This window comes from Fringilla coelebs (assembly GCF_963513975.1).
Source record: "Fringilla coelebs genome assembly, chromosome: 9".
Lineage (NCBI taxonomy): Eukaryota > Metazoa > Chordata > Aves > Passeriformes > Fringillidae > Fringilla > Fringilla coelebs.
The window spans coordinates 4,950,164-4,960,802 of NC_140067.1; the positions used below are offsets into that span (position 1 = coordinate 4,950,164).

Genomic DNA, 10,639 nt, shown 5'->3' on the forward strand with positions numbered 1-10,639 from the left:
TCATGTTAACTTGCTTGGAGAAAGGGCTGACAAGAAAGCCATTTTCCTAACCCAAACTGGGGTTCTGGCTTTAAAGGCATGGAGATCCAGGGAAGCTGTCTGTGGTCAGTCCAAGGCAAGCTCTCATCTCCAATCCATGCTGTGCTTCAGCCTCCCTCAGTCACTGTGTAGTGAAGATGTTTCACGCACAGGCTGATAAAATAATGAGATGCTTTCTCCATTTGCTCTGCCTGCTTTGGCCTTAGCTAGGAATATGGACAAAATCTTTTTTGTCAGATATTAAGTATTTGAAAACCTTGCTTCTAGTCCTCTAGCTTTAAATATTATGTCTTTTTGAGATTTTGCTAAAACCCCACCCCACCTTTTTGCAAAAGGCCCAAGGTAAAAAACTTCACGCTCGCCTTGGAAAAGCGCCGGCTTTCAGCGTGAAAGCTGGGACTGTTCCTTTAAACACAACCCCAATATGTCTGGGTATTTCAGCACATATGGGCCACGATGGTTAAACCCTACCCAGCTGGTCCGGCCGTTCTGCCGCGCAGCTCCGTCTTTGTTCGTGGCTCAAAGGGAGGGTGGTGAGAGACGGAGCAAGCTGTGAGTGCTGCGGGTTGCCATCCTGCAAGGGCGGGCTGCGGCCGAGCGGGAGGAGCGGGCATGTCCCGCCCGAGGGGACAGGGGCTTTGCGAGACATTCTCCATGGGGGAGATGATGTCCTTGGAAGCAGGAACTCGAAGGAGCCTTTAAACCGCCCGCAGGCACTTTGTTCTCTATTTTCTGCCCTTCTCTCCCTTCCCCCTCCCGCCTTTTGTTGTTTCTCAGGCTGGCTCTAACACGAGTCCCCTCACCCCAACCATCCCCCATGGGAACAGCCCCTTTCAGAGGATGGCGTGGATTCCTGCAAACGCAGGGATGCGGAGTGGAAAGGCTCTGGTGCAGAATATTCCTTGCCAGGGGAAGATGAGAGGTTTCCTTCCCTCTGGAGGCCCAGAACCACCCCGTGGTGGTTCGGTGTCGGTGCTAATGGTGACTGGGGCATCTCTGGAGCTGGGGGTGTGTGAGCTCGGGTGGGTGGCCGATGCCCAGCCAGGACAGAGGCTCACATCCTGCCTCTCCTACCAGGCAGGGGGGTGCTGGTGGGATGCTCCTGATCTCTGGCTGTCCCCAGGAAGCCCCTGCCACCCGTGCAGCACTGTGCAGGGCAGAGAGGCTTTGCTTCACTTCCTTTTTTCTTCCTCATGTGCAGCCTAAATACCTCCTTAATTTCATCTCATTATTTCCTGCCTAAATAATTCTCGTTTCTCCTGGGGACCGTTTTTAAACCTTTGATCTTCTCTGAAGTCTCACAGTCCTGATCACGTCCTTTCTGTTTAAATGAATCAAATGCCTTTTTGACTCATGATTTATAAATTTGCCCACAGAGGAACAGAGGCACACCTTGAAATCACCCACCGTGTCTGTGGCTGGAGCAGAAGTACCCTGGGCACCTTCCAGCCAGACCTCCGTGCCTGGCTCCTCTGCTTCCTTGCTGCATGTCACTCTCCCCTGCCTCCCTCCACCCTCCCACCCGACTCTTCAGCTGACAGCCGGGTTGCCTGGGCTCAGGCCCAGCCTGGAATGGCCATCCCCGGGTCAGGAGAAGGGTGAATGAGACGCTGGTTGATGGATGCTGTCCCCTGGGAGCGGGGCACAGCTGCTGTGCCGCACGGCCCGGCCCCTCATCTCCCGGGGATTGCCGATGCAGAGCACAGCTAAGGGCAGGGAGAGGAGCAGCTGTGCAGGGACTGGTGTCCTGGGCTCTGGCTTGGTGCTGAGGCAGTGGTGGAAAGGCTGGAAGACAGTGGGTGTTGGCCAGGATGGATGTGATGAGGATAAACATGTTGCTCCATAGTCGGGGAGCACTTTGTTCCTGAGCCCAGGGGATGGTGGCTGGGAGGGCTGAGCACTCCTCCTGAATGAATCAGGGTTGTGGCAATGGAAAATACCCATGAAAGGCCCCTGTGCCATGGCTGGGCCTCACCTCCATCTTTACTGTGTGGGCCCACACTTGTTGACAAGGACAGACCTCCTCTCTAAGTCATTAGGGAAGCAGCTAATTAAGCTCTGCAGTGTTCCTGGGAGGTCAGCAGGAGATGTGCCAGCGTTGCAGCATCTCCCAGAGCCTGCACTGGGGCAGGATCTTCCCACAGTGCCCAGGGACAGGGGGAGCTACCCTGCCCCTCATTCCATTGTGCTCTTAGTCCTGGTGCTGGTGGGGTGACACAGTGCCCAATGCCCCAGGACAGAACCCAACGTTGCCTGCCTCAGCTGGGCTCAGGATAGAGGGCTCCTGGCTGGGATGTCCCACAGCTCCCAGCAGCCCTCAGCACGGCTCCAGCAAGGCTGGGCAGAGGGGAGAGAGCCTGTACAAATATTATTGTTGTTGTTATTCCCCATAAATATATGCAGGCACTTAACGACCTTGGCATGGAGCATTTCCTGGGGATTCATGACCAGTGGGTGTTAATGGTCTTTAGCTGCACCTCAGGCCATCAGCTCCTCCCAGCCCATCATTAATCCACAGGAAATGTCTTGGGCATCGATCCTCATTGCTTAATTAATAAATGCAACTTGTCTCCTGCCTGAGATTTAGAGATACTCGCTGCTTCTCTCCCTGCTGCTTTGAAGGTGACTTTTTCAGCACAGGTCCCTCACGCTGGGAGGCCCTCGTGGGATTTTGTTTCCTGGCATTCATGTGGGTGTGGGCTGTGGCAGCAGGAAAGTCTTTTCTCTCCTGGGCGGGAGGGAAGGAACTGAGCCGCTGTTGGGTTTGGGGTTTCTCCAGTTAATGTGGCACAGCACAAGGAGCACATCTTTCCCACCAAACCCAAAGGCTCGCTTACCTTCAGCTGAGTGCATCCAAGAGCCTGGGTGAGAAGTGAGCCAGCAGGGAAGAACGTGGCAATTCTCCAAGGCCTTAGCAGGTTCTATAATAATCGATGTTTTTTGCCCATGAGTCACAATTCATCTCTAATCTTCCTCGGGGGAGGTGGGATTTGCTATCTTTAGTGCTCACGACTGCTGCTTTTCCCGGGCTGAGCATCCCGCTGAGCCTGGACTCCTGCTGCAGGGATGCTGACCTGGCAGCCGGCTGCCTTTCAATCCTGCTCCCTGTTTCTGTAGCCCTCACCACCAGCTGGCTTTGTGCAGTGGGTGCCGCAGTATAAATCATGTTAATTCCTGAGATGCTTTTCCGCGGTAAGTCTGAAATTCCCATTTTGGTTCGCTGGCTTGCCTGGTGAACTAAATTATTTTCATAGCCCCTTAAGGGCATATTGTCAGCCCAGACTTATTGCTGTTATACACCATTTCTGAAACATTAATATCTCTTCTAAATATAGTGTATTGACAAGGTATCTGGTATAGTGTAAATCCTTGGGACATTTGATCCAGATCATTAAAACTGAGTGAAGGAAGGGAGGAATAGATCAAGTTACCTTGCTGCTCTTAATTCAAACAAGCGATGAATTATTCATTCCGCTATTAATTCTACAGTCCTCCTGCTTTTTATTTATTTCTCTCTTTATTTATTTTTTTCCTCCCAGATAGACAGCTCCAAAAGGATGCTCGGGCACTGGTGAGGGGAGATTTGCCTGCTGGAGGATGGGGTGCACAGGGCTGGGCTGTCTGGCAGCTCTGGTCGTGCTCTGCGGGGCTCTCGGGGATGCTCCCAGCAGAGGTAAGAGCCTGGACCCAGCTCCTGGTGGGCTGGATGGGCACCCATGGTTCCTGAGGAGGGGAGGGCCATTTGCAGTGCCACAGTGGCTCTGGAGTGCGAGTGGATGCCAGCTCTCCTGCAGGGAGAGGGGCTGGCTCAGGCCAGGGGCAAGGAGCTGGGATCTGGAATCATTGTTGTGGTGGCAGCAAGTGTGGGACCCTGCTCTGTGCTTGGGTTTCTGATTCATGCTTACCTCACTGAGAACTGCAGGTAGGGGTTGTCTTGTTGTGGTGTACAGGTGCTTTGGTGAAGGGTTTGTTAGCTTCTGTTGTTGCACTTGCCTATATAAGTCTATATACACATATACATTTATATGTGAATGTGTGCATGCATGTGTGTGGGGCGGGCATGCAATAAATCTCTCACCTTACCCAGATCAAAGGTCCCTCAGGATGCAGGGCAGGGTTAGCAGATGACACAGTAATTCAGGGGATAGGGGTGCTCATCAATCCCCCATCCCGAAATGGCAGGGCCTTTCTCACAGAAGGGCTGATCCAGAAATCAAAACTCATCCCTGGCCCTGGTACAGCATCTCCTGAGGGACACCATTGCCCTGTGGTGCCTGCTCATCCCCCACATACACCCACCTGGGCTTCCCAGAGCACCCCAAGGCTCCCATCCCTTAATCCATCTGTCTTCACTGTGGCTACTCACTTCTCCCACAGGCTTCCCCCTTGGGTATTTATTTCAACAATGTTATTCCTTCAGTACCAGACCCATATTACTCCACTGCCTATCCCCAGTAATTAGCAAGGTGATTTTAGATCTGGCCAGAAACACACTCGTGGTGCTGCATCCCACACATCCCAGGACCCCCTTGCTGGGAGGTCACTGTGCCAGTGAGCACGATGAAAAGCAATGTGCACAGGCTGACTATTGATTTGCAATTTACTTGGCCCAGATTGATGGCAGCCAGCGCCCAGCCTTGTTTGGGAACCCACACATGTCTCCTGGGGGCTGTGCAGGGTCTGCATCCCTCCCAGACATGATGTATGTTCCCCCTGTATCAGCCTCTTCACCCCAGCCCTAATCAGACCCAGGGGCACGTGACAGCCGGCCCCTCTCAGCCTTATTTTATAATAACCATGTCTCAGTATAAAGATTTCATTAGGAAATCGATCCCTACATGCATAACTCATTGTTCAGCACATCGAGCCCTTCACCCCTGCTTCTCCCAGCTCAAATTCTCTGATACCACCCTTATATGGAGGGAGTGGGGTCAGTAGGAGGCACGAAGCTGAAGGGCTGGGCAGCTGAGGCACTAGTGAGCCTGGTACCACAGAGCCTTTGAAACTCACTCCCAAGTTCCTTTTTCCCAGCCATAAACAAGTGGGGATGCTGTGCTGGCACTGGCAAGATAAGCTTAAGGGCACAGCTGAGCCCTGCTGCAGCCCCCACGGGGCAACATGGGGAAAAGGGAGGGATGAAAAGGTGATGGGACCACACGTGTCCTCCAGGGAGAGTGGAGTTCTGCAGGATGCTGGTGTTCTGGTACTGTGGTGGTGGGATGGAGCTGGTGTTGTGCATCCTGTCTCCATTCTTCTGGGCTTCCCCTGGAAAGGGGACATCACACCCCCTTCTGTGTCCCCCAGGCATCAAATGTGGGGGAGTACTTTCAGCACCCTCTGGCAATTTCTCCAGCCCCAACTTCCCGGGGCTGTATCCCTACGAGACAGAGTGCACGTGGCTCATCGTGGTGGCCGAGGGCTCCTCCGTCCTGCTCTCCTTCAGCCACTTCGAGCTGGAGTACCACGACACCTGCGCCTACGACTACCTCCAGGTCTACAACGGGGCTGCCCAGGACCGGGGCAACCTCCTGGGCACCTTCTGTGGCCACAGCCCCCCACCACCCTTCTCCTCCGCCTGGCACGTCATGGCCGTGGTCTTCCGCTCCGACCGGCACGTGGCCAAGCACGGCTTCGCCGCTGCCTACAGGAAAGGTAGCAGGGAGGTGTGGTGGTCACTGAGCATCCACCCATCCATCTCTGCTCTCCCACTGCCCTCATCGTCCTTGCCTCCTTGCAGACGCCTGCGGTGGGCAGCTGACGGGGCTCTCCGGGGAGATCACCAGCCCCCGCTACCCCGAGAGTTACCCCAACGACGCCGAGTGCCGCTGGAGCATCGGGGGGGCCAGCGGAGGTGGCCCCCTCACCCTGGTGTTCGCTGACTTCCAGATGGAGGGGGGCCAAGGCTGTGGCTTTGACTACGTGGCCCTTTTCGATGGCCCCACCGTCACTGCCCCCAGCCTGGGGCGTTACTGCGGCAGCGCCCGCCCGCCCCGCACCGTCTCCTCCACCCCACACCTCCTCATCATCTTCAAGTCGGACTTCAACATCGGTGGCAGGGGCTTCAAGGCCCATTTCTACTCGGGTGCGGGGGTCTCAGGGTGATGGGGCAATGGGAAGGATGTGGGGACAGGCACTGGGTTGAGGTGGTGATTCTCTCCCTCCCACAGCGGCAAGAGGAGATGATCATGTGGGGATCCCTTTGGGGAGAGCCCATGAGATGATGGTGTGAAGTGTAAACCACTACACAGTGCAAATAGCATCACTGTGGCTATTCCAAGCCCTGGGTTGTCCTCTTGAGCAGGAGTCACTCATGCTCATCCCATTCCCTGGGGATGTGGGTTGCTCCTGTAGGACTTTGACTGCCTTGGGAGTTTCCATCCCCCAAAACTGCTGGCTGTCCTTGGCCAAACACAAGGCTGGGAGCAGTGAGGTGAAGGGCAGAGCATCCCTTAGCAGTAAAACAAGTGGTCACTCATGCCCATCCAGAAGGCTTCAGGTTTGCTTTTGATTTTTCCTTTCCCCTTCTTCCCTGAGCAGGCGAGTGCCAGGAGGTGTTCACCACCATCAAAGGGAATTTCTCCAGCCCTCAGTACCCCAACTTCTACCCCAACAACCTCAAGTGCCAGTGGAGCATCCAGCTGCCCCTGGGCTACCGGGTCAAGGTCTTCTTCCTGGACATGGAGCTGGAGGGCCGGAGCAGCCTGACGGGTGGCTGTGACTACGATCACTTGTCTGCCTTTGATGGTGGCACCGAGGGCGGATCCCTGCTGGGCCGGTGGTGCGGGCGGGAGAGCCTGGCACCCGTCACCTCCCGCAGCAACCGGCTGCTCCTGCTCCTGCACACCGACCGCAACACGGCCAAGAGGGGCTTCTCCATCTCCTACGTGGGAGGTAAGGTCCCATTTGTGTGCTGCTCGGTGCTGTGGTTCCATTGGGACGTGCCTGACACTGTGTAATTTCCAGAAGGATCGTCAGTGAAGGTTCCTGTCTGCGGGAGCAGAGCCCGTGGCTCCTTAGGGGTGGGGCGGAGGAAGACATGGCAAGCGAGCTGCACGTTGTGTTTAGTATCCAGGAGATGCTTTCCAGCTTCAAATTACTGTGTGTCTGCCACTGCCATGTTCCCGTTCCTCTCTCAGGGTGTGAGGGAGAGAAAACCTCTGGGGGTTTTTAATGGGTCAAAACCCCAGAGCAGGTGACGAGTTCAAGCATCACAACCTTGTTCCCCACTCCCATGGATGCTCTGGCCTTGCCAGCACACGGCTGAGCAGGCAGGCGTAAACCGTGTCTCCTCCTCCAGGGAGGGCAGGACCCCCAGGGCACAGCATTCCCAAATCCACCTGGCCAGCCCTGCCTGGCACACCCCTGCTGCTGGCCTGCAGTGTTCCAGCCAGCATGTCTGGCAAGTCTGCATCTGGTGGGAGGAGCAGTGTGTAACCTTCCTGCTCTATTTGCCAGCCTTTGCACCTCAAACGCCAGCAAATTTATGGCGTTTGTTGTATTTCAGTATAATTACATCCAAGCTGACCTGTGGGTCAGGCATGATTCAGCCAGGGGCAGCCTTTCCAGAGGCTGGAGCCAGAGCAGGGCTGCTGGACTGGCAGCACAGGCGCTGGGGAGGCTGGCCTGGGTTTTGTCCCTCAGCTGAACAATTGTTCTTCACTTCCAGCACAGCAGAAATTATTTGGAGGTATGTGGCTCTTGGAGTTAGAGATGGGATAGAGTTTTGTCCTGAGTCTCTACAGCCTCTGGGGGTAGAGAGGTAGTACTGAACATTTAGCAGGGCTGTAGTGTGCACAGCAGGTCTGTCCCTGTCCTTGTTGAATTCTCACTGGTTTACAGCTGTGTGCAGGGAGAAAATCCTGGTGTCCCTGCTCCAGAGGGAGCAGCCTGCAGACAGACAGATGGGGTGCTGCAGAGGAGTGGGGGTTGTCCCATCACAGAGAGGGGTGTGACATCTCACAAGTGCCCAAGGCTCCTGTATCCCCTGGTACACACTGCCAGATGCATGCTAGGGGAGGACAAAGGCTTGGATGTGAAACTGAGCCTCCCTCCACAGAGCTGAGCCTGCTGGCTGTGTTTGCCCAGTGATTCCAGCATCTGCTTGTGATTAATGTCCTGCATGTCACACCCAGCTGCCAGCACTGCCAGGAGAGTGGCTGCTCCCACTGGGCACACCAGCCTCTCCCTACCAGCAGCTTCCTCAGGAGCCCACAGAGGCAAAGGGACACCTCAGTCTCTGCATCCATACCCACAGCCTTTCAGCCATGTAGGTATTTCCCTTTCAGGCCCACCAAAAGGCAAGGCTTGGGTGGGGCATATGTGATTTATAGCCATTGAAATGAATGCCTTCACGCCAGGAGAGAGGATCCACTTTCTCCTCCTCCTGATCTAATGCACTTTAGTTATTTGGTAAATCTTCTAATGGTTTTATAATGCACTAAGCAAAGCAAAGTGACACTATTTTTTTGTATTGATTTTATTGCATCTTCCCAGTTTCATAAGGCTGAGATTCAGAGGGAGCTGGAATAATTCAATAATTCATATTGCCCAAGTGGTTAGTTCATGCTGAGCAAGGATTCACTTTAAAGAGGGGGGTGTTTTTCCTCCCTGCTTCTTTCCCTGTGTGGATTCTTTCTACATCCAGAGAGGGGGCTGGGCCATTCCCCAGGAAGATGTCCCAGGGCCATGGACCCAGGTCACCCTTTCAGGAAGGCCATGTGGCAGCCATGAAGCTGCCTCACTCCAGAGCATGCATGGAGTCCCTCCAAGATATGCCTCCTCTGTTTCATCAATGTAGTGTCTCTTGCAGGGGTGCTGTAGGATGCAGGGGAGCGCTGTGCCCATGGCAAGCTATCCACAAAGCTCTTGTGGTCTGGTCCTGGGCAGCAACTCAAATGTCCTGCTGGCTTTGCAGTGCTGGAGAGTGGCAGTGACAGCAGGATGGTGTTGCCTGCAATGGCACTTGTGGGTCTCACTTGGAGACCCTACAAGGAGGACGAGGTTCAAGAGGGTTGATGGTGAGATCTCTGCCTTGGGCAGAAAGCAGAGTGGTGCCTGGGAGCCATCCATGTCTGCCCTTGGCATGGGGCAGGGCTAAAATACTGATATTGTTTGCTTCCTACATTCTGGAGCTTTTTTCCTGAAACCCCCTCCCCACCACGAGTCCTACACATGCACCCTGTTTTCTGTCCCCATAGTTGTACCCATGAATGTCAGCTGCACCCGGACAGACTTCCACATCCAGATCCCTGTGCAGTCCCTGGCCCAGCTGGAGAGGAATAGGATTTATTTGGGGACCCCCTCCTGTGCAGCCCAGGTGGTTGGCAGGAACTTCAAAATACACACCAGGTTTGACACCTGTGGCACTGAATCCCAGGTAAGTGATCAGCAAACCCTCGTTTACAGCAAGCTGTGTAAATGGTTAGCCCTGTGCTGGCTGCAGAGAGGTATTCCCAGTCCCTCTCACATTTTCCCAGTAGATACTGGCCTGATTCCTGGCCAGCCCCTCCAAACCCCTGTGAAAAGGAGCTGCACAAAGCCCTGATGAGCCTTGTCCCATGTCTTGCAGAGACGCAACAACACGTCTGTCATTGTCAGCACCCTCTACATTGATTTTTCAGTGGGAGACCAGGAGGACATCCACCAGTATGAGGTGCAATGTGAGCCAAAAAGGAAGGAAGCCTCAGTGACCCTTATTGCTGGCCCTGATCCATCCAGGCTCAGCCAGGCAGAAAACCTGGTGGATGCCCAGAAGTGGGAGGGGGAAGCGATTGATGCCCGCGAAATCAAGAGCCAGGACACCAGCGACATCGTCTTCATCAGCATCTGCATCCTGGCTGGGCTCCTCATGGTCATCGCAGTGGTGGGGCTGGTGCTTCTGTAGGCTCTAGGGATTGCAGCCCCAGTCATGCCCAGGGCAGAAAGGCACCCCAAAATCCACCCTTACCCCAGGCTGAACCCTAACACAGCTGCCCAAACAGAGACTCAACTCCCAGGCCCTGAAATGGAGCCTGAACCCAACCTCCACCTTCTCTTAGTGCCTGAAAAATCTGGGCAATAGGCAGCCGTTTCCCTTCCCAATTTGTTTTCCTCTGTTTCAATCTGTCCATTTGGCTCAGGAATGCAATTCTTGTGCTCCCTAACTCTTCCCGCACCTGCTTCAATTTGTTTTCCCTGTAGTGCTGCTGCTTTCAGGAAAGAAACGTTGTTTGCCGATGGCTGCAAATCTTCCTGTCAATTATTTCTAGCTGAATTCTTGGAGATACAAACCACCCCCAAATGCAGCTATATTCCCAACAAATGTTCTCTGTGCTCCCAGCCCATGCTTGGGGGCGACTGTGGAGCTGTGTTACAGGGATCTCCACCTGGCACACACAGATGTAGCTCATGTAGGTGCTCCCAGGTGATGATTCTGGGTGTCTGTGGGTGATGTGATGAGATGCATTTGCTGTGCCCTGGAGCTCCTTGTTTGATCTTCTTATGTTGTCTCACCTTCTCACAGGACTCACCTGAGTGCCTCAGCCACCAGCAGCTGGAGGGGAGGAGAACATTCCTCTTCTCCTCTGTGTTTTCCTCCTTTCCAGCATATCCAAGTATCCAT

The 10,639-nt window shown here is 54.4% G+C and overlaps 1 protein-coding gene across 1 annotated transcript; it reads left to right on the forward strand.

Moving 5' to 3' along the window:
- Nucleotides 1-3,636: 3,636 nt before the first annotated feature.
- On the forward strand, nucleotides 3,637-9,922 carry CDCP2 (CUB domain containing protein 2; the record flags this gene model as incomplete). Its single annotated transcript, XM_084211512.1, has 6 exons — nucleotides 3,637-3,712; nucleotides 5,344-5,691; nucleotides 5,777-6,121; nucleotides 6,577-6,930; nucleotides 9,237-9,415; nucleotides 9,608-9,922. The coding sequence occupies 6 exons, from the start codon at nucleotides 3,637-3,639 to the stop codon at nucleotides 9,920-9,922; spliced, it is 1,617 nt and encodes a 538-aa protein (XP_084067638.1).
- Nucleotides 9,923-10,639: the final 717 nt, after the last annotated feature.